The sequence below is a fragment of the Lampetra fluviatilis genome, chromosome 34 (genome assembly GCF_964198595.1).
Source record: "Lampetra fluviatilis chromosome 34, kcLamFluv1.1, whole genome shotgun sequence".
NCBI classification, from domain to species: Eukaryota; Metazoa; Chordata; class Hyperoartia; order Petromyzontiformes; family Petromyzontidae; genus Lampetra; species Lampetra fluviatilis.
Genome location: NC_136308.1, coordinates 7,237,688 through 7,261,487, shown reverse-complemented (window position 1 = coordinate 7,261,487; position 23,800 = coordinate 7,237,688). Strand labels below are relative to the sequence as shown.

Sequence of the window (23,800 nt, the reverse complement as noted above, 5' to 3'; positions counted from 1 at the left end):
CTAGATGATTTAAAAGGTGCATAGCTCCAGTGGCTTCCTAATATCGGAAGGAGGAGCGTTCCAACGGCCGCAGAACAGCATCTGAAAGTGTGCGATGCGGTGAACGTCTTTGTTCGATGGCCAGCCAAAAGCCGCTGCGAGGAAGGCCGGAGTTCGCGTGATGATGGTGAATGTTCCTTGACGAGATCAGCAAGGTATTGTGGTTCGTTTGTGGCAAGCGCTTTGTGTGTAATGAGTGAGGCCTCAATGTACAATGAAGATGTTCTTTTCGATTTAAAGCTTTCGTGACTGCAGGGATTCATCTTCTTGGTTCTTTTGGTAAAGTCAACCCAGCTTATATATATGCTCCAAGCACGTGTGCTGTTTCATTCAGACGCTGTCGCCTCGACAGACCTGGTTTCACCTGAGGACGGCTGCTTGCGTTGTGGCCGAAACGTCGTGAGAATTATTTTATTATGTTTTATTTTTATTATTTTATTACTTCCCTTCTACGTGACTTTACCGAAAGAACCAATAAGATGAAGATGTTCTTGCTTCAGGTTCATTCCTCTAATTCCCCACATATCCACCATGGCATTGGTGACTATGGTTGCCACATCTGAATTGTAAAAACCGAGAAATATAATGAGAAGAAGAATCTTTCAACAACCACAGCGTGCGGCGGCCCCCAACAGACTGGTCATGTAAATCCTTATGATCCACTCGCACAGTGTGCGGTGGGCCTTCATCCAGCAGTGGATTTAAGCACCAAAAAAACTCGAGAACTAATGTAATGGACAGAGCACGGCTCTCCCTCAGGGCAGCAGTGGACAGAGCGCGGCTCTCCCTCAAGCCAGCAGTGGAGAGAACGGGGGTCCCTCAGGGCAGCCGTGGACAGAGCACGGCTCTCCCTCAGGGCAGCAGTGGACAGAGCGCGGCTCTCTCTCAAGCCAGCAGTGGAGAGCACGGGGGTCCCTCAGGGCAGCCGTGGACAGAGCAAGGCTCTCCCTCAGGGCAGCAGTGGAGAGAGCGCGGCTCTTCCTCAAGCCAGCAGTAGAGAGCACGGGGGTCCCTCAGGGCAGCCGTGGACAGAGCAAGGCTCTCCCTCAGGGCAGTAGTGGAGAGAGCGCGGCTCTTCCTCAAGCCAGCAGTGGAGAGCACGGGGGTCCCGCAGGGCAGCCGTGGACGGAGCATGGCTCTGCCTCACTCTGACTCACCCGTCTCCTCTGAGCTGCATGTGATTGTGTGTGAGTGAGTGTGAGTGAGCTGTGTGAATAAGTGAGCCGTGTGTGAGTGGATCGACCGTCATCTTCTTCACTCTGACTCACCCATCTCCTCTGAGGTGCATGCGATTGTGTGTGAGTGAGTGTGAGTGAGCTGTGTGTATGAGTGAGCCATGTGTGAGTGGATCGACCGTCAGCTTTCCGTGGCTGCGTCTCCTGCGCTGTGGCCGTCATGTTGCTGCTTCTCGGGCCTCCAAGGTGCGGGGTACACCACAACAACACGAATTGGGCCGCTCGTGGTCACGTGACGCACGTCAACCAATCCGGGGGCGTTAATCACAGTCACAGAAGGACAGATCTGGGCTATTATATATGTGTATTGGGGAGAACTACATGAATGTGCAATGTCTTGAGTCGTGTATTCTTCGGCCATTGGCAAAAATCATAACTTTTAATGTCCCAGGAAGACAGATTTCGCAGGACAGCGACCTCAAAATAAGCTGATTCCATCTTACTACCTCGAAATAAGATGATTCCATTTTATTTTGAGGTCAACTAATGAGTACATATGATTTTTTTTAAGTTATTTATTTCTTCCAGACGCAATTTAACCCACAATTGGTGACTATGGTTGCCACATCTGAATTAAAAAAACCGAGAAATATAATGAGAAGAAGAATATTTCACGACAATTGAAGAAGGGGAGTACTTAATGAATGTGCAATGTCTTGAGGAGTGTATTCTTATGCAATTGGCAAAAATTATAACTTTCAATGTCCCATGAAAACAGATTTCCCAGGACAAATAATGAGAACATCTTATTTTTTTTTAAAAGTTCTTTATGTGTTCCAGACGCAATTTAGCCCAATAACCCGAGTCAATATTTTCAATGTAAAAGCTCACAATGAAACATTAATAAGGATCTACATATTTACAGTAATTGGAAAAAACCCAATCCCAAAAGTATGTAAAAATATGCAATTCTGGCGAATTGCCCGATGATGCTGGATGCAATAACCAGCGAAACGTCGTACTCAAACTGTAAATGTTGTGGTTTCACGCTTCAACACACCGGTGGGCTAAAGCAGTGAACTATTTGTCTTTTGTCAACGTGACACTTTTTTTTACTGATTGGCCGTGTCGGGTGGTGGAGGGTTACGACACATTTATAAATAACGCGATCTAAACCCAAAAATCGTTGATTATGGAAACTTTTGTTGAGTGTCGCTTAAAACTGTCGAGGCTCAGCAAAAGAAAGATGTAAAGGAATGTTTAAGTGACCCCTGAATAAAGACAAGTACGATTCGTACTTTAGATGAAACGTAATTATCCGACTTCTTATTGGAGGTCAAAGGGGGTTAAGTGTATCTCTCGCCAACCTCTTGAAGCAACAAGGCTGAGTAAAACAAGAGGACATTTTTTTTTATTCGGTTTGGCGACAACGTGACACAGCCCAATCTCCCCCAGGCGCCAGCTAACAGCCGGTGACGAACAATCTTCAGGCTCTCAGCGAACAATCTTCAGGCTCTCAGCGATGGAGCCTCACCCACAGCGGTGGCGGCACAACAGCCGACTGAGCAACAAGCAGGCCAATCGACACGCGCTGAGCAATGGCCAGCAGACACAAATGTCCCCAGGCTCTCGTTCAGCACACTCTTCGGCACACAAAAGCCCTCCTTGATTGTGATGGATGTGATCAATTAACTTCTGGCTGTCCAAAGGCCAGCGGCAGAGGTGCCGTCTTGGTCACAAAGTATTTGGGCGCATTTTGGAAGTGGTAAACTGACAATTTGGTTCGGCCTGAATTTGGCGGAAAGTGTCCAAAATAACCCCAGAAGCATCACATTTCAATTTGAATGTCCTAAATTATTTTGTCACTAAATGGATTTGAGATGGGAAAACTTACATTTTATTTTCTGAGGAGAAAAAAACTAATTCGTAGGTATGGAAAGTTGTAAATAAAGGGCAACCATTGACAATTCCAAATTCAAGACAAGTTGATGGATTTCACGCCTTCTGGCTTTCAAATAAAAAATAAATTGGAATTTTTATACTCCACATATTGAAACGTACAGAGAAATGAATTATATTTCTTAGCAGTACATAACTCTATGAATATTTGTTACAAAAATGAATGGAGATAATCATTCACACCGCTTCGCAACAAAGGTAAGTGTAGCACTTTTTTTTTGCAGGATGATTATATAAATTATCACGGTTATGAATATCAATCGGGACAAAATAAGATTTTTAATGGTTACATCTAAAACACCATAGACTGTGACATCATGTGCGAAAATACGACGTCACTATCTTACGATGGGTTCCCATTATTAAAATAATAATTTACTATTTTGGTTTCTGCATTCGCATAATTTACTGCAATTAATATGCATAGCAGTCTCATCAAAGTTCTTCCGAAATAACTGTATTTTCTAACGAAGAGTAGACTTTATGTACGTACACTGGTAGCTGCACCAGAAGGGAGCGCTGCAGTCGTATAATAATCAACCTGGAATGACCAGTGTGGTGAAGAATGGTCAAATTACCCCTATGACTGACACGGCAAGTAGTGGCCTTTGTCTAGCGGTGTATTGACAAAGGGCCTTATATTCTTGATGATTTTTATATATATATGTCCTGTACGATTATTTAGATGGTGGTAATGCCACATGTTTACGTGAATAGTCAGTGGGGCCTTAAAAAGTGGCTTCTCATGAATATATCTGGTTTTGTTTGGCGAGTTAATCTGAATCTTTAGACTGGAGGAATCCGATGAGCTACACAGATCTTTTTCACAGATGTCCAGTCGAGGCTGGTGAGTAGTGTGTATATATACATTTTAACAGGTAAGCCCCATTGCGCTACATAGTTCTTTTTCAGAAGCGATCCATCCACAAATTATAGCTCAGTGAAGTGGCTTATCACGTGGAAATTTATAGCAGCCAAATGCTCTAAACGCACATTTCTAAATGTAGAGGAAAAAAACCGGAGAACCCGGAGAAAATGTCACACAACCACGGGGAGAGAGAACATGCAAACTCTAAATATACAGGTATCATCAGGGTCGGGATCGAACCCACGACCTCCTGTATATCTCGCGAGCGTGACAAGGTGTGGGAAGAGCATGCCATTACCGAACATACATGAACCTTACCACCTTAAACTGTAAACCTAAAACTAACACAGTAACGGTCAATAGCAATCGAGTAACTATTGTCAGCAGCTATATTTAGAGACTATACAATTCAAAATTGCATTGCATTGTTACTACCTGACCGTTATGTCATTGTTATAACACTGTAGTACCAATGCCATTAATTTACCCAGGAAAGCCTCAATGGGTCTGAAGACGACAGTATTTTATCAGGGGAGGGGGGGGGTTCTACATTGGGATGTTTGGTCAATCCCATGAATCATTGTTTGGCTTAATGTGGAATGAAATCGGAGAACGCAAAGAACAATGCAGCACGTATACGCGGGGATGACAGTCACAGCTCGTGACAGTTACATTCAATCCATCACTCCGCTGCCATCACCTGGCAAGTCTCACAATTCAACGTCTACAACACCTGCCATTCACAAGGAGTCTCCCATCCAAGTAATTAACAAAGCTGCACGGCTTCTCAGATCTCGCCAGATCGGGTGTGTTCAGGTCGATTCTCTGGTAGGTTTATAAACATTTGCAATCAGGCCTGAAGAGACGCAGAAGTAATGAAAGGAATTTCAAATGCGAGGCCCAATAACGCATCTGGGAACAAATGCTGTATTCAATTGACCCTTAATGCAGCATTATAGAGATACTGGCATTATAGAGATACTGGAATTATAGATATACTGGCTTGTGGCAGTGGTACACGAGATACAATCAAAGAATTACATGTTATCTTTTATCATCGATGCTTGCTTTGTCCATAGCACTATACCAAATAGATTCCGCTGGTGACATGCAAGATAAAGTCTCCGAAATCAGTTATTGGTGTATTTCTAATGACTGCAACACTCTTTATCACTACCGTACATACTAATGAAAAACCACTGCATTAGTCCGACATTGATTTCAGGGCCAACCCCGGACACCTCTTAACGTATGGGAATTGTATAGGCATTTCACTTTCTCTTCAGCTCTGCATGCAAAACACAAGACGCCCCCTTTGCATCCCCACTAATGACAATAAATTACACCGAGGCACTCATTTTACGGCGTATTTATCTACAACGGGGGTTTTGTGGCGATGCAGTGGTGAGCAGCACACCGCGCTATGAGACCCAATTGCCTTTGCTTGATTAGCAATCAGGCTTTAGGGCAGTGCCGAGTGATATCATAACTAGTATCACAGGACTTTGAACCCAATGACCTTAGCTTGATTCCCAACCAGAGCTAACAGCGGTGAGGAATAAAATAAAAATTGGTCCTGTGTTTGCCTTAACCAACCCGGAATGACCAGTGTGGTGAAGTATGGTTAAAAAAACCGTGACCAGCACGTTCTAGGGAAGCCTTAACCCACCAGGGGAGTGGTCGCAGTGCTGTATTTTATTTTTTTATATACGATGCCCAGAACAGGCTCACATATCAATTGCTACTGAATTAATGCATGACTGGGAGTCGAACTCATGGAACTAGGTTCGTTGTGAAGTCCACAACCACCGCTATTGCACGCGCTAGGCACGCGTACGTGTTCAATCACCCTTGCAACCTTGTTCATTTACCAGAATGTTCACCAAAGGCGGCAAAATGTTGCATCAAACCAATGTTTGGTTACTGCTAACATACAATCACAACCCAAATAAATTATATGGCTCTATAATTCTCTTTGCTTCATAATTGAGGAATAATTTTGCCATGAATCGCCATGCCCTTCAGCTGGGCAATGAGTGGATGATTTAAACATTCTATAAACATTGCTGTGCCTTCTGAATTCATATGTTTACAGTGCTTATGAAAGAGATGTATGTGATCGGGTATGTGTATTCAGTATATATGCACACACACACACATTATTCTTATACAATCGTATTTTTCTAACGTTCCCCGACATCAGCAGAATTTGGCGGTGACCAATGTTTCGCCGCTGCAGGTATACAATCATAATCGTAACAAATAATATGTCCGAGGTACTTTCAATTCACCGCACAATGCCGCTCCCTCTGCAGAGTGATGCAGGGACAATGTGAACGGCTTATATGCAACACGGGTGGCATGCCGATAAAACAGGAATGATAAGCAACTCTGAGAGATATACTGTACATCAAATACACGGTGGCACGCTCGAAGGCCGGTGCGATTTCCTGTGAAATGCACGGCATGTATCGGTGTGCATTGTAAAGTTGCTTTAGAATTGCCTGCATTTAAATTAACGCCGTTCTCCCTGCATATTGAACACACAGTGTTACGGGCAATAAAGTTGTTGTTGTTGTTAATATTCATTCCATAGCTCGGGCATTTAATAGTTCACATTTGTAACTGATTTACCCAAACAAAGTGGCATTGACTGCTGCGTTAAGATACAAATTAAATAATTGTCTGTTCTGATTATTGGGTACTTTTGTGCGAAGTAAAATACGTATTTATCACCAGGTACGAGTTACCATTGAGACTACAAGTCTATTTGTTTCTAAGTGGGAGCTCAGTTATACGAGCAAATACAAAAGGCAGATACTACACGACTGCAATAAAGTAGAATGCTCGGGAAGGAGCGGTGGCAAAGTGGTTGGCACGCTTAAACATGAACCCGGCAAGCCAAATTCAGTTCCCGGCCACTGGTCTTGCCCCCCCCCCCTCTAACCCGCACTGACCGGCGTGGTGAAGTATGGCCAAACAACACCACGGCTTAAGATGGTTGTGGCGAGGCCTTCATCCGTTTGCGGAATGAGAATTGATGGGATGTTTGTTTAAAATGTTGTCTTTACTTGCAATGTAAATATTAGCAGCAAGCGAAAACATTTTTATCCAGACACGAAGTTACGTATTTCCAGAGTGAAACATTTAATCACGAATTAATAATACCAGCAAGACACAAAACTAAGATGAGGCAGAAGGTCATGGAGCAAACGCATCCACATTTCACATCGTCCGTGCCATCAGTCCAACCGATCGTAGGAATCCGATCGAGAAGGAACTGGCCATTTAATGTAAAAGAGACGCGAAATTGTTGACCGTTGAGAGATGGTGTTGCCGAAGGTGCACGTATAACACTTGAAGACCATTATTATCAAGCACGCTGCACACACACACACATCCATTCCAGACATGAACATATACAGCTCTGGAAGAGAGAGAACACACACACACACGTGACAAAGGGGGGCTTCGTTCGGCACGATCATACATTAGGTGAGCACTCAATTAGCTGAGCACTGAGCTGCCACGCTGCCTGATACATTGAGCAAGAAAGGAGAGTAAATGCAATACATTTATTTAATTCTGATGACTGCCAGCAAGGATTAGGGGGAGGGGGTGGCTTTCTTCAGGAAAAAAAGCATATTATCCTTGACATTGTAATGCTTTGCATTTGCCATTTTTTTCCTACCACCGTACTTTTTTTATTCAATTTCTTCCCGCTGCATTGCTTTTCATGGGAATGGAAAATACCAATAACGTAGGCACTCGCAAGGGCACCGTAGGATGTGGATAGGAAACCTGGATAATGATCTTTCAGCATCTTTACCTACACACATAGTTCATCACAGACATGCCCAGCAATAATCTTTCTGCATCTTACATCCGTAGTCCATCACAAGACCCTGCCATTGCCGTACCTATACCACACAATTCCTTCTACTCGATATTTCACGAATGTTTAACTGGATTTGCTTGAGGACATGTGCAAATATCTATAGATTTAAATAACTTTGCTTTACTGTACATCACAGTTATGGTGATGCAAGATCATTTGCATCCTGACATTAACAACAACATGATTGTCATTTCATGAATAAAGCAGTGATAATTCTAGCTATAAATGTATATCTTGTCCTGGTTCAGAAATCAATTTCAAGAATACCCCTATTAGTCCGTTTCAGTTGCCACTCATTACAAAAAAGTAGGCTTTATAGTTTAGCAAGACTGCATCCATAGCAGCTGAGCAACACATTTCTGCGGAGGGAGCTGGTAGGAACGTTGGGTTGCTCGGTCAATGGCCAGGGTCAACGGCGGCGTGGTGTATTCTGCAAATATGCCCAACTGTGAGGGCGGGCACAAGCCGGCGTGAGTAGGTTAAACGTTGAGTTTTATAAGGGCACCACGGGGTGACCAGCCCCTCTCCACCCAGCCCCACCCCTCCCACCCCCCACCCAGCCCCTCCCCACCCTCCCCACCCCACCCAGCCCCTCCCCACCCTCCCCACCCCACCCAGCCCCACCCTCCCCACCCCACCCAGCCCCTCCCTGCACGACGGACGGACACAATAATCCCCTGTGAGCTGGTGTAACTAGGTTGGTTCCTACCAGTAATATATGCATCCAGTGGATTGCACTCGCTAGCTAAGTAGATGCATGCACACTCACACACACCATATTGGATGGCGCTTGCTTGTTCACCGTTCGCTTCACCTTCACTAACATGTCTGCAATTAATCACAAGTTGCCTTCGCCACGATTACTTTGTATACAGCACGTGTACCGCCACTGTCTTGAAGACGGGGTAATGGCAGGCAGTGCTGCGGCTAATGAGATAGTTGGGGTTGGGGGGGGGTAAGATAGAGTGGGCGGGTGAGGGTCCCAAAGGGCCACAGAGGGAAAAAGAAAAGAGGGCATTTGGGAAGACAAGGCACAAAAGATGGATGGGCCCACCAGTGGAGAATTGCATGGTGGGAGGTAGCAACGGATGCCACTGGTCGCTCAGCTTGTCTGCCCCACTGCTGCGTTGTGTTATTGTGCTGTGATCTACGAAGAGCGGCCGCGTCAAACTCCATTGCCTCTCCCCCACTCTCCGTGTTTCCCTCCCACTGCGTCCCCCATAACTAACACTTACACATCCCGTCCTCTATACAGAAGGTTGGGATCGCCATGCGGTTATGGTACAGATTGCAGAAGGTAATAACAAGCGGCGTTCTGTTAGCTTTGACATGGCAACTGAAACACATTGCAAGGCGAGTGCAAGCGCGCTGCCCTACAATCCGTCTTTCGCGTTCAGTGTCCACATGGCACTGACAGGAACTGCCAAAAATCGACAATGCCTTTAGGGCCGGATAAACTTAAATAAGTCAATTTCTTGTCAATACAAGCCCCGTGTAACAGGGGACACTTTTGTGCTTTTGCATCAAGTGTTTTGAAAGGGTTGCTGTGGGAATGAGATGTTAAATCTGAAAAATGTCAAAGTGTACACAGCATGCTTTGCTGAAAAATAATTGTATTTATTCATATAAAAAATATGGTTTGGCTATGTCCATGTTAATTATTGTGTGCATTGGACATTTGCCCATCATGAGCTCAGCTGTCGTCATTGAATACAGAACCTGTTCAGCGTTGGTACCACCGCATCTCTTGCATATAATAAAGATTGCCTAGCAAATATAAAATATTCACGAGTGGAGTCTGACTTTGTATTTGATTTTAAAAAGCCATACTTTTATTTCGGAAGTTCACACGTAAAAGAAGACGCCAGGCACAGTGTACGATTTGAATGTTAACTCGACCGATAGCAAAATGTTCTCACTTTGGTGTGCACATTGTATCTCCAAACATCTCATGTGGCGATTGATATCGCTAGGATGTGTTTATATATAGAGCACATGTTGACAGCAACGTTTTACAGACACTCCACTGCATAAATACACGCAGAGCTTTATAACAGAACTCTGTGTAACAACAATAGGCTCAGTGGAATCATTGATTGATACGTTCAACTTGTGATTCATAATAGATTTTTGGGTTGGAACGCGTGAGTAAAAATGTTGTGTCGTACAGCCCCCTCCACCCGACACAGCCGAATAATAAAGTCGTCACGTGAACTAACGTGTCCATGTATGACTGCCTCAGCAGCACCACCGGTGTGCTGGAGAACAATCTCACAAAATGTAACTTCATTAATTGGCTGTGTCGGGTGGATGAGGGTACACGACACACATTTTACTGACGCAATCCGACCAAAAAAAAAATCTATTGTGAATCATGTGAGACCAGGCTCTAAGAAAAGCTGTCTAGGGTGTGGACCAATCAATTTTAAGGAGAGTGCATACATTATCAGAGTTTTCTTTTAGTTTGCATTTAGACCGCAAGTGTTGTGGTTAATGCAAACATGATCCCTTGCATAAAGGTGTCAGTTTTGTTGCCAGTTATAAGGGTAAAAACCTATTACTAAATCATAATATTATACGTGTTAAATTCGTGTTCAACTTTATTTATTTTTGCTCAATCTTTATTCAACGTTAATCTGTGCATGCTGTTTTGCATTAATGTTTATTCTTGTAAAGTTTAACACTCTATTTTTGTTACAATTTTCGAAAAGAAATACATCATTATTATGTTTGTGCTTGTTTTACCCAGATCGACCGTGAAAGAGAAGAATGCTATTCTCGATGGACTCTCTTCTGGTTATGAATAAACGATGAGCGAGATGAATCAGCGCATCACAAGGTCGTGAGCGATGGAAATGATGATGATGGAAATAGGAAAACCTTAATCCAGCAGTGGATTGACCATGACCAGTGATGGCCATGATGATTATTAATAACAGACGCAAAATACATAAATAAATTAATTACCTCTTCCTGCACTATATCCACCCATTGATGATAGTTATTTATATGACCTTGCAAATGTCGGTCATGGAGTTATTTTCACCATACTTCACTATGTTGCTAAATGCGGGTTGGTAAAATGGGGAGGGAGGTGCCACCCAAAACAATAACCATTCTCGTGTAAGTTTATGGAATGTCACGGTAAGAAACACCGTTCGGACAGCCTCTTTGCATGTTGGGAGCCCAATTGTCCATTCAGAGGCGAACTGCGCACGTCGTGACCTAGGCAAGCATACACAGCAGCAGGAGCGCCGTGACACGTACACCCCCCCCCTGCCCACCCACCCCCCGTCTTATACTATACGGTACATCGGTGTGCTGGAGGTCTCTTTAACATGGGCCTGGTAATCAATGATGAATGTAAAAAACACCCAGGCGGAATCCCTGCAGGTCTCTTTTTTTGTTGTTTTATTTCCCAGCGAGATTACAACAGGCATCTGGTATGATAAACGAAATGGAATACTTTTCGGCTTAATTGCACAAAGACGCTAGGTTTTTTTTTTCACGTCATTATCTATTTTGTAATTTATCTTTTTTCTTTCTTAGTCGTGCCATCTGTGACCTGTTGAGAATAATTTTTGCCGATGTTGCAGGGGGTGTGGGTAGGGGGTGGAGTGGGATGCGGGGAGTTCACGATATGTCTCAGTGGTCTCACTTATTGTCGCGCGTGTCCTTGTCAGGCATCCAATATAAACGTAACCCTGCCAGATGTTCGCGGAGAAGGACACATTTCCGGCAAGATGGCAAACCATTATGCCCGAGTTGCGCACGAAAACAGCCACCGTCTGGACTGTGATTTGTGTGTTTAAAAAGTAGACTTTTCTTGCTTTCCGTATTTGGTTTGACACAGATCACACTTCTGATTAGTGATGAGACGGTCTAAACGAGTGGTTCCTAACCTGGGGTGCACGCACCCACTGGGGGTGCGAAATGTCCTTTCTGGGGGTGCGAGACGTGGTCAGATTTTAATTTGTTTATGGTAATCATCAAAACACAAATCAAGTACGGGGACGTAAGTACAACTACTTTTTGATTTAAAGCTTTCATGACTGCAGGGATTCATATTCTTGGTTCTTTCGGTAAAGTCACGTAGAAGGGAAACAATAAAATAATTAAAAAAACAATAAAATCATCACGACGTTTTGATTGCAACACAAGCAATCATCATCAGGTGTGAAAACCACAGCAAGAAAATGTACTATTTAATTTTTTCCCTTCTACGTGACTTTACCGAAAGAACCAAGAATATACAACTATTTTGTTTCATCAAACCTGTCTATTTATTAACATTACATATTTTTTTACGATGGAGAGCCAAAGGAGTGCAAGACTGGAGTAATGGTTAAGAACCACTGGTCCAAACAATAGTTGAGTATTCCTATTCCAACATTTAAAATAAATACAACATTACGATATATATTCATGGAGAATAGTCAAAACGGTTTTGAAATGTGAGCGATGAAATTACTCCCAAATTGTTTAATTTGTATACTGTTTATATGGCATTGGCATAGCAATTACATTTCAAGTTTTGACATCGTTGGTAGATGGTGGTGGTGGGGAACAACCAGTCAGAGGGAATTGAAATATTCTCCTCGTTTACCCCAGGTGTTCCAAACCGACTGACCACACGCAGTACTATGAGTTTGTGCAGAGAACATTAATTCCACTGGTCACACATGACTGGAAGATTTATGAACAGCAGAGGTGATTTTATTCTCGTGGTATAGCTCGCCTAAACCGAGGTCTTTCTGGGTTAATTTCCCAATGGTTTTAGAACCATCATACCTGAAGAAAAATCCATGGCCAGCTTTAAAATGTGCCCAGGCTTTTAGATTGTGGCCGGGTTTGGCCACAGTAGGTATCCATTGTCTCTGGATTTGCACCACATTTTAAAATGCAGCATCGTAATTACTTGCTCACGCCACTCCGACGAGAGAGAGAGCTTCAGAGAATAATTTCAGAGAATGTAGTTTGACCTAATATATAAACTCTTTTTCAGATGCTGGCCACAAATGATAGGTCAACCAAGTGGCTCATCATGCAGAAATTGATAGTAGCCAAATACTCTAAACGCATGCTTATAAATGTGGAGGGAAAAACCAGAGAAAACCCAAAATCCACGTGACCACGGGGAAAACATGCGCCAGGGTTGGGATTGAACACACGAACCTCCTGCATATCAGGCAAGGTAGTTAACATCTCGCCACAGCGGCGCCCCACCTTCCACGCTGGCTAGGTGGAAGTACTCACACTTTACCCCACCACACAGGACCTCCTGAATCAAGAATTGAAGAAATCGAATAGGTGATCCCTGGATTGGACGTCTCACGTTCCAACCCATTCCACCTTGGCAGCATCCCTATTGATGTAACCCTACCGTTATGAATCTGGTTAACCGCGTACTTTTAACTTATAATTGAAACCTAAACAACAACAGTTACGCCAGAATTACCAACTTTAAGAGAAGCCTAAACATAACAACGATAAATATATAAATAACTGTGCAAGCTCAACAAAAATATTATTTGCTTAGATCTGTACAAACTGGAAACAACGTAAAAAAACATTGTGTCATACATGATTCTGTCTGAGCATGGTTTTAGATTACATGTTAAGAAATACAAATAATAGATATAATAGATTTTAAAAAAATTGGCCATGCATTTATCTCGCACACATGTTTACATTGTGTGTGTTGCTGTCGAAATCGCAGTGGTTAAGTTGTGAAATATAAGTGGTTGGGAAAATGAGGCCTACTGCCCATGTTTTATTATAAGCTCTAAAGCGCTGCAATGCAGAGTCAACAGTAGAACTTTGGGAATTTTTGAACAACAAAAGTAATTCTAAAAAAGAAGCTGTAATTGTTCTGTCTCATCCGTTAATAAATGCATTCCATCACAAACAAGCTGCCAAATGAATTTCTTATGGTCTTGTGATGCAACAATCTATCTCTAGCACATGCACGCTCCATCTCCGTGGTGCATGTCCCCTTTGGAATAATTTTTTTTACAGATGAATATGCATTATAGGTGCTCTAAATACTGGCGATTTTGTATTCAATTTACAGATTTCTATTTTTTTTTTACAATAAAGTGATACAAATTTTTTATTGTGCTTCTTATTTATTTGTAAGCATTTTTGTCCACAGTTGTATTCAGATAACGACACCAGCACCATGTTACGAGACGAAGCACTATCTAACCATTACTCTAACAGCGAGCGGTGCATCACCTTGCCCAGAGAATAGCTTCAGCGTATGACATCACGGAAAAACTTCTTAAGTCGCTTCTATAGGGCCAGTTATTTACACTCGGTATATAACGCACCTTTGTGCGTGCCGTCAAGCAATACTCATCAGATCTGGAACATTATAGCATTAAGTTAAAACACCTGATTTAATTTGGAAATTGTTTACTCCCGGTGGTGATTACGGCCGAGGCATTCAACTTGCAACACTCAAGAACTTGTGATTGCCTGGATATGAACCTACGCGTATGGAATTAGTGCCTCGTGTCCTGACAGTGAATCAGCCTCCTTAGTCACCCACCCATCTCCCCGATGATGGTATTCATACCGCTAAAGAAAAACAATGCATATGTTTGCACAGCAGCCTGGTTAAAGAGCTATGTTGAATTATAATCGAGGGTATAAACAAAATATATTGCTTTCTCACTCAAATTAGCATGGAGTCATGTTCATCTTCTGTTGACAGCCCTGAGCCCATGGTAAAAATTCCATATTCCCGTGGCAGAGTTAAATAATTATATATTTTTCCCAAAAAAAGACTGTAACAGCTTCTAGTGTCAGTTTACTAGTGTCGGTTTACTGCACCTCCGATTAGCACTGTTGACCGTGTAAGGTGTGAAAGAAGTTCAACATACACACAGTTTCAGGTAGGGAGGATGCTTGACCATACCTTATCATGCTCGTTATTTTGAACTGATGAAGGGGGACGCCCAGGGCCAGTTTGATATCATGCAATGATGACGTGAGCCAAGGCTGGGAAACGAACCCGGGTCAATAGGTTTGAAATTAGAGAGCAATAACCAATATTAATGGTACAAAAACATAACCAGAGGAGCTAATCGTTAGATTTGAGAAAATGTCCACGGTTAAAGCCAGGAAAGCACATTTCCAAAGGGCATTAACATCCTGTATGTGGTAATTAAATAGTAATGCTGAACGATTACATAAACAACTATTGTCCACAGCCCTCCGCCATGTTAAGGTAGCAGTAGGTTATTGGGATTTTTTCTGGAATAAAATCCAATTCGGCAAAACTAAAATATAATCCAGACACAAGGACGGGAACCATCCTAAATCGCCTTTTAAGTGCTCCTACAGCCGTACAGTTACATAACAGTCGGATTTTATCCCCTAATCTCAATTAAATTCGTTTAATCTTATGCAGCGAACTGACTATAATCCAAGCCACCACAACTTGATAAATTAACCCTGCCCATTTTGCCTCCACCCCATGGGTCTAATTAAAATTTAATATCTACCAGAAATTATCAGATTTTTTTTAAACAGCTCCGAACATGAAATGAAATGGAATTACCAGCAATATTATGCTATTCATTTTTTTTAAAGGTGTATTTCTACAGTACTTTTATTTCCTGAAAAATGCTGCCGCAGTCCTTGATGCTTAAAGATCAAAGCTGCACGTTTATCCCTATAGCTGCGGTGACAGTGGTTGCGAGTTAAATCCGTTGAGCAGAGTCGGTTTCTTTTGCTCTGTATGCATGTTAAACTTCTTTCACACTGCACCGTACGTTGCCAACCGTGCTAATAACCACACGGTTACAGTTGTGACGTTTGCATAACAGACGTCATACCCGGCGTGCGATCATAAATACCTCCATCAGAAGTTGAACGGTAATGGACACCAACTTGTAAAGTTACGCCAGCATGTGCTGTACCGAACGAGCAAATTATCCCGCTTCTCGCTTGCTCGCGGAGTCAACGCTGAACGCATTTGGGAATCGTTCAGGCCGCGTGTGCATGCAGTGTCGTCACGTGACAACAGCGGGCGGCTATCTCGTCCGTCTCCTGCTCTGTTTCGTCGTTTCTCTTCTTTCAGCAGAAAATTACATCGGAAGAAGAAAATGGTTCACATTACACCATCGACTACAATGTCATATGTATGCGTTAAAAAATGTATGAACGTAGTGCAAACGCATGATTGCAAACACAAATCTTAAAGAGTTTGGCCGGAAAGAAAAAAAAGGAAAGACATTTAACCTATTGGCTCTCATCAGCATTTAGAATCTCATATCTGGCTATATGATTAATGCCCTTTCTTGTTTATCGAAAAAAGCCCCACTGCGGCTTAAGACTCGTTTTTTTAGGAAGGTCCTGCACTGGGATGTATGCCTTATTCCATTAACGAGCATTTGCCAGACAACCCAAATCACCTGGAAAAACCTAAACACATATAAGCGGATAACACCCAGAGCCCTGCTCAGGCAGATTAAATCCATTTGCGGTCCCGTCTCTTGGCTACCTTACAGTCGACCGGATTTGGTAAGTCCACAACAGGTTAAGGGGGCGGTTAAGTTATCATCAATAAAGATACAGTCTGCAGTTGTTGTCCATAAATAAGGGGGGGAGGTGCTTGTGTGGTGAGGATAATGCACTGTGAACCCTGCGATCCAAGTTCAATTCCCTGCCATGGCTAAAATCAGTGCTAAAGTGCTATGACAACCGGACCTGCCCCTCTCCCCCATTCATCAACCAGCATGGTGAAGTATGGTCGAAAACCCCCATGATTGTCATGGAATGGGGAGGCCTTCATCCATTGGTGGACTGAGAATGGCTGAAAATCTCCATTATTTCTTACAACATTCAGATCAGCAGTCATTGCTACATATTAAAAATCAGTACTTGTTGACTTAACTTTTCCAAGCAGCTGTATTTACTTCAATACAGGAACCAGGAACATTGTCGGCAAATATGTGCGCCAAATAAACAACTTAACAGGAAGTAAATGTCACTCTTATTCACAATCGATTGTAACCTCCATCAGTTTATAAAACGCGTGTTCTTTTCAAACATCCAAGCGTATTCTCACACGATTTCCATGAAGTCATACCTTCAGCAAATTTCATACGCTTCGGCGGGAATTCACGTGAGGGGACATTGGGTTAATCCCGTTTTAGATGGGGGGTTTTCTTTTTTTACGACCAGTCTTGTTTCATAAAAATTCCAATAAACGAAAGGGAAGTCAATTTCTTGAAAGCGTATATTTCCATTTGTCTTTGTGCATTACAATACTTAAAAAAAACACACCATTCATCATGAAAATTCAATTACAGTCAACAAACACATTGTGATTCAATACATTAGAGTTCAATCATTGAAAAGTGGCTCTTGGCAACGTCTTACTATCTAGTCAAAACGTAGACATCAATTATGCGCACTGTTATAAATGCACCGTGCGGGAATGTACTGACCGTTATCGTTTCCCGCTGCCGGTTAAGCAAATTTCATTAAAGGGTTCGAGAAACGTCATGCCTTGACCCTGGCGCGAGGTACCGAAAGGAGATTATGACCTTGCTTCCAAGATGCCCTCAAGCAAGGGCAATTGTGATCCTTCCTCTCACATAGCAACAAGCCGCAAACATCGCAGTGGTCTCTTATTTTTCTCCCCCTCCACCGTCACCACCCCCAACCTCCCCTCCCCAAGTGACTTCCTCAAGGAGAGAAAAACATATCCCTACAGGAACTGAATCTGCAAAAAAAAGGTTTCCCCGCGTGGTGCCTTGGTAAACAGCAGGAAACTGGCTTTCCCACGTGTTAATCTCCACAAACGGGGTGGTTAAGCTCCCCGAAGGGAGGATGTGCACGGAGAGAAATAGAAAACTAATCCGCTCATTATGCAGCAGTTGTCTGATTTGCGGCATTAAAATAGGACTTGCGATGAAGGTAATGAGGACGCTTCGCCGCGTTTCTCAATGTCATCCCGGCGATCCATTCCCGCGGACCTCACCAACAATACAAGTTTCGCGTCTGGAAATTCGATGACGCAATGAACGCAAAACACAGTTCACAACGGTGGCTAAAGGCACGTGTGAAGTGGACAGGGCAGAAACTTTGAAATTAATTCATTTGCAACGGCTGGCACTTTCACTGGTGGCGAATTTCTGAATCTCTTCATCACTACTCTATTTCATTATGCACAAATGCGATTTTTTTTGTGTGTTTTATCCCAATAGAATAATAACAATAACAACATTACATCTAGCACAGAACACGCTCAGGGAATTGTAGTCCATCTTGTCTGTTCTTTCATGTAACAATGCACAATCATTTGCAATTCATGACAATTACACATTGCAATGAAAAATATTTCCAGAAAATCGCCTGAAACGCTTCAGACAATTTAGAGACAAACTTTAAATTCAGGTATACTCCCTGAGAATTCATTGGGAGTGCCTGGGCATTTCAGAGACTGCCTTTAAGCAATTCAGATAGCCTCAAAATTCCGAGATTTGCCTGGATGTGTTTTTATTGTCCTTCATCTCAGCATCATATGTTGTTAATAAACTGCTAAATCAAGGCCTCCCCAAGCCGTTTCTTTCTCTCACAATCGTGTGATATAATCAGCCACCTAGCACCTGCAAACTAGTTCATTTCATCACGTTATCTCTTCATCTACCGAACACATTTTGTGGGAGAATGAAGGTACATTTTCGGGCTCTGAAATTCGTGCTATAACAAAACTAAAAACGGGAAGCAATCTTATTCTGCACAGCCATCAAGACAAGGAACCCCTAGTGATTTAACAGACTGTTGGGGCCAAGTGCTGTTAGTGAGCACCTGTGAAGGCCAACACCGCACACGAGGGTGTGGTGTGACTAACAACACGCCCCAGCTGCCTTTTGTCTTACAAGTGATGATATTTACATGCAGAAACAGGTACTCATTTCAGGCTCAGTTGACAGACATGGAGAGGCCCAGTACCTGTTCAGATACTCGCCACTGATCTTGGGCGTCGAGCTTCGCTAGTCAGTCCTGTTCGTGGCTGAGTTATGCCACTCCACCGCCTCTCCGCCACGTGCACGCGCTAAATGATTCACGTGGCTCATCGGTACATTTAGAAGTGGCGGTGCCTCGCCTGCTTAAGCACACCCCACTTTTGACAAATGTACAGATATTATTATTATTCTGCAGACGGTATGTATTTTCCCGAGGAAATGTGCTCATTATAAGAAATATATAAGCGCGTGTGTGTAGGTGTGTATTACGTATTCTTAACCGGTGTTATTGAAGCTTTCCAACCAAAGTGGAAAGCGTTAAAACATTCACTCGCTGTACAGAAGGGATCACAACACTCGTAAGGCTGATTAATTATCAAATTAATTTCGGGGATGTTTTTGTTTTCGCATATTGTGTTACGATTAGGCATCTATACTTAGTTCGCGTGCATCAAAAGGTTGGGACCAAACGTGTCCTCCGGAGACGAGCACGTGTCGCAGAGGATCCACGCGCATCGTTCATCGTTCTTCTCGTCTTTAATTCATGCGTGGCACGAACCGCGTTTGGGCGCATCCTTGAACGCGCATGGCATCTCGCTCGCTCGCTCGGAATGCCAGCGAGCAGCAACTTGAAGGAGGGGTATTGCCGCTCATACGATATTATAAATGTCGTGGGGCCTGGCAGCGCTCGCTCGGATCCGTAAGGCGTAATTCGCTGCGGGCGCGCACGAGGAAGAGGCGCGCGACAATGCAAGCGACTAACAAAACAGTTGAGCCTGGCGCAGTGATAAATATCAATTTCTCCGATCGATACAGCGCATTTAAGCAATGCCAACAGATTATGGATCGATCGATCAAACCGCAAAGCGTTGTCCCACCCACCCCACCGCTCGGCAGTAAAAGGACGCAGGTAAAGATTGTTTTTCTCTCTCTCTCTCTATCGTGAGCCTTGTGCATCGCAAATCGCAGCGCCACCTTCCTCCCCCCAAGATCAACGACTGCGCAGCGCTTCGTCCGCACTGGATGTTGCGTTTCTTTGCGGACGGGGAATGTCCCCCGAGTGTCGCGTCCGTCTATTGCGAGTTTAACCCCCCGCAATTGACGTTGCGCATATTAATTTTAATGTTAATTTTTTACCTACGTGACTTTACCGAAAAAACCTAAGAATATGAATCCTTGCAGTCACGAAAGCTTCAAATCTATAATTAATGAGCCTGCAACTCGCAGTATGTCGCTCGTATTAAAACCAAACAACAACAACTAAAGGTGTGAATTTGTAGAGCTCAGCCCGAGGAGAGGAGCTCATGCGCCAAATAAATGTCGCCTCCACCCTGGCTGGGGATGACCCCCGAGGGTCGAAGTCTGGATTGCTGAGCGCTGCAGACAAAATGCGTTCGTTATTATCAGTAGCGGCAGCCCTTGGTCAATCCACTGCTGGATAGAGGCCTTTCATCCAGGTTTTGATCTCCTACGATCCCGTTGATGTAACAATATACGTATCACCTGGACACGAGGTGGTTATCTCATCATGCCAGCCATTGCGTCTATTTAGTCATCCTTAATTGTAACGTTGTTATACTGTATTACCATTCTCGTAAACTTCAACTTGAATATGTGAGTATAGTATGCTTCATATGAACGACGTTTGAGTATTGCAAAGTTTATTTGACTTTTATGAGAGTGTATGGCAATGATTAGACACACTCAACTTGCTTGGATGTGATGTTACTAATTTGGGCATGTCGTCTGCTTTCCATCTTCGAGTAAAATATAAGCCGAGGGGGTACAGCCAAAACCATGTTTTGATTGCACACAACAGCATCGCACAGTCCACGCTCTGCAAGTTCGTCGCTTAGACCCACAATAACAATTTGGTAAACAAAATAAACATTCAATATGCGATGTTATAGAGTTACTACCGGTTAAAAGCAGCGTGTGGCGATAGCACAACTCCTGTGTTGCGTCCGTCATGTTTAAGCTCATCATCAGCCTTTTGGCTTTCCCGAAGAAAATGTATCCGGCAGTATTTGTGTAAGCAAACAAATCCAGTTCCAGTTAAGATTCTGCTTGAGCTCGTTCACGAGACGACCAAAACAAACCCGGGATATCTCAATAGTAAAACAAATATACATTCCATTTAAATAAAAACCAAACACCCCACGTATAATTTACTTCTATTTACCTTTGAGCGATATGCAAAATAATCTGCAGGTGACGCGCCGTATAAAATGCATTGACGGCTGGGGTCTCGTGGCCGCTGCTGTGTGTTGTACTAATGATCTATTGTGTTGCCGGACACTTAAAAAAATCCTGGAGCCCCAGTATCGCACTGTTTATTGATGCGCCACACTGCGTGTGTGTGTTTTTTTATCTCGTCCATCAAATTAATGGCGCAGCTCCATAGTTATGGCTTGTGGTAACCAGTAAAACGTCGGCAGGGCCCTCCCGTTGTGCAGTCGAATATATTCCGATGGCATCTCTCTACCACGCGCAAGCGAGTGCGCATTAGCAGTGGGGGGTTTTTTCATGGAACTTAAGTTTCGCGGATAGCAGAAGGGGAAAAGAACAAAATAAACCCACCACACATTCTCGTAGATCTCGGCACGCTTCACTTTTAACGCGCGCGGACACACACACACTCCCCAATAAAACAGTTACGCACTTTACTGCGACCATTTCTCAGCACGCAGCGTCAGCATCTATACAGGTAAACAAGAACTACTATGCCGGCACTCAATCCACCACCACCACGACAACCTCATTGCCTTACATACAACCGCAATCGTGATGAACGACAAGGAACAAGAGCGCGCTTCGACCATTGGAGCGTGGCTGGATCGCATGCCTGTGCGCGCGCGAGTGTGTGTGAGTGTAAGTGTGTCTGGCCGGGGAGCGGTAGTGTAGTGGGTTAGCGCTGCGCTGCGCTACGAACCCGGGTGACCCGAGTTCGATTCCCGCTGGCGGTCAACACCAGTGACGATTATCTGAACCGGTTTTGTGCCTCCCCTAGGTCGACTCAGCCTCGAATGAGTACCTGGGGAGGCAAAATCGGCCGAGCGTTTTTTGCCGGCCACTCAGCCCCTCGTGTGCCGTGCTGGCCGTCAAAGGTGCTACTCGCTAACAGCACTTGCCCCAACAGTCTGTTGAAGGCTATACGGGGTGGGGGGGGGTGGGGGTGCATGGTGGTTGTGGTGGTGAGGTGCGACTCACGAATCAGCCTTCATCGCGGGTAGAGTGGCCACGGAGCGTAAGAGGCACGGCTCAGCAGGGGGCTGCTGCTGTTGCTCGGGACCGGCTCTGAGCGCCGCGTTCTCTCGCCCCAGCTGCGCCACCAGCCTCTCAAGAGCCTCCAAGCGCCTCTGCTGCCGCTCGATGACCTCCTGCTGCGCGCCGATCAGCTTCGTGAGCTCTTGCAGACAGTTCGCCGCTTGTGCCGGTGGCTTCCTCGCCTCCATCTCTCCTCTCTCTCTCTCGTCTGCGTTGCGCCTCAACGCTATCGCCTTCCGCTTCCACAATCTCCAAGTAAACTACCGCTAATGACAACGGTCACCGCGATATACCAAGGTGAAGAATAACGCGCAAAAAAAAACACCAAATCCGGCGTGGCTCCGGAAAAGTCGGCGCTGCCCAAGAAGTGGAGTGAGCGTTTGGTGTGCGCGGCGTCAAGCGGCGCTGCTGCCCCTCGGAAGAAGGCGGAGGGACGGGATGGAGCGCCCGCTGGAAGCCGAGCAGCGGGGGGGGGGTTAGAGGCGAGCGCTTGTAGTGGTGCTGGGAGCGAGGCACGCAACGCACTCACTCGTAGCAGCAGCAGGAGCAGATCGGAAGCGCTGTGCGTGCGCTCGGATCTCCGGCTAGCTCGCGTACCTCCCTGCTGCCATCCTCGAAGTGCCGGCTCCAGATGATGACATTGGCTCCGGCTATCGACCCGATCGCCCCCACCAGCACCGCCACCACTACGGCGTCGCTAGCGACAGAGATCCGAGCTCAAGATGATGCTACAATAGTGCGTAGGAGGACGCCGAATGCACCCAGTGCAGGCATCACCCCCACCCCCGTGCGCCCCCCCTCTCCCCGACCATGAGCTGCTTCCCGCACTCCCCCCCCCTCTCCTACGGTTCCTCGGCGTAGGACTCCCCCTCTTGAAGAGAAGCGAACAGCGCAAGTGAAACGGCTCCTCCTTTGCGTTCAGCGCTGCAAGCGCGACCCGGTCGCTCGATCGGCAAAAACGGCGAGAGCGAGGGGCGATCGTCTGTACGTCCGAAACGCAGCGATCATCACAATTACAGAGAGGAAATGAAAAACGCACACGAAGATATCTTCTCTCGTCAACGCCGCATTAATAACGCAGCCAACGCTCAGTTGCGTAATATTTTAGCTGCGCGTAAAAAAGGTGTACATCGATAACAACAACAATATCACAAACAACCTCGCGATGAAGCTCGCTGAGATCGCGCGTCGCATCTTCGGGTTTGCTTGCAAGCGACACAGACTGAGTGCGCGTTCCGTGTGTGCGTTCAGCTAATGCAGAGCCCCAACCGTGTGTGTATGTGTGTGTCTATTGCCATTACAGCTTAATTACGGTTTCTTTCTGCTAAGAGAAGAGGCGCGCGCATATGGCGGTCACCCATGAATGTTTACGCATGAATCGCAATTTCAGGACCGATACCTGCACGGGATGAGATGGACTTGCAGCGCGGGCTCTGTAGCTAAACGCCGAAGCCCAATTCACGGACTGATTTAGCAGCACAGTCTCGTGTCCCACGTGTAACACACATCACGGCTCGCCACACGAGTGCACGTTTAGAGTGGGAATTATTAACTTGAGAACATGTCCTTGCATATTTAAGTTGACATGTATCTACAATGTGTTCAAATA

The 23,800-nt window shown here is 44.7% G+C and overlaps 1 protein-coding gene across 4 annotated transcripts in view; it reads right to left on the bottom strand.

Moving 5' to 3' along the window:
• LOC144944335 (IQ motif and SEC7 domain-containing protein 1-like) overlaps positions 1–22,914 on the bottom strand; it is a 289,601-nt gene extending 266,687 nt beyond the window's left edge. For 2 of the 4 annotated variants that reach the window (XM_078872419.1, XM_078872420.1), the window contains exon 1: positions 22,135–22,914. In XM_078872419.1, coding sequence (XP_078728545.1) covers positions 22,135–22,379 — 245 coding nt within the window. In that variant the 5' untranslated portion in view covers positions 22,380–22,914. The remainder of the gene's footprint in view (positions 1–22,134) is intronic. The other 2 variants (XM_078872423.1, XM_078872426.1) reach the window with 2 other exon arrangements.
• Between the last annotated feature and the right edge of the window lie 886 nt (positions 22,915–23,800).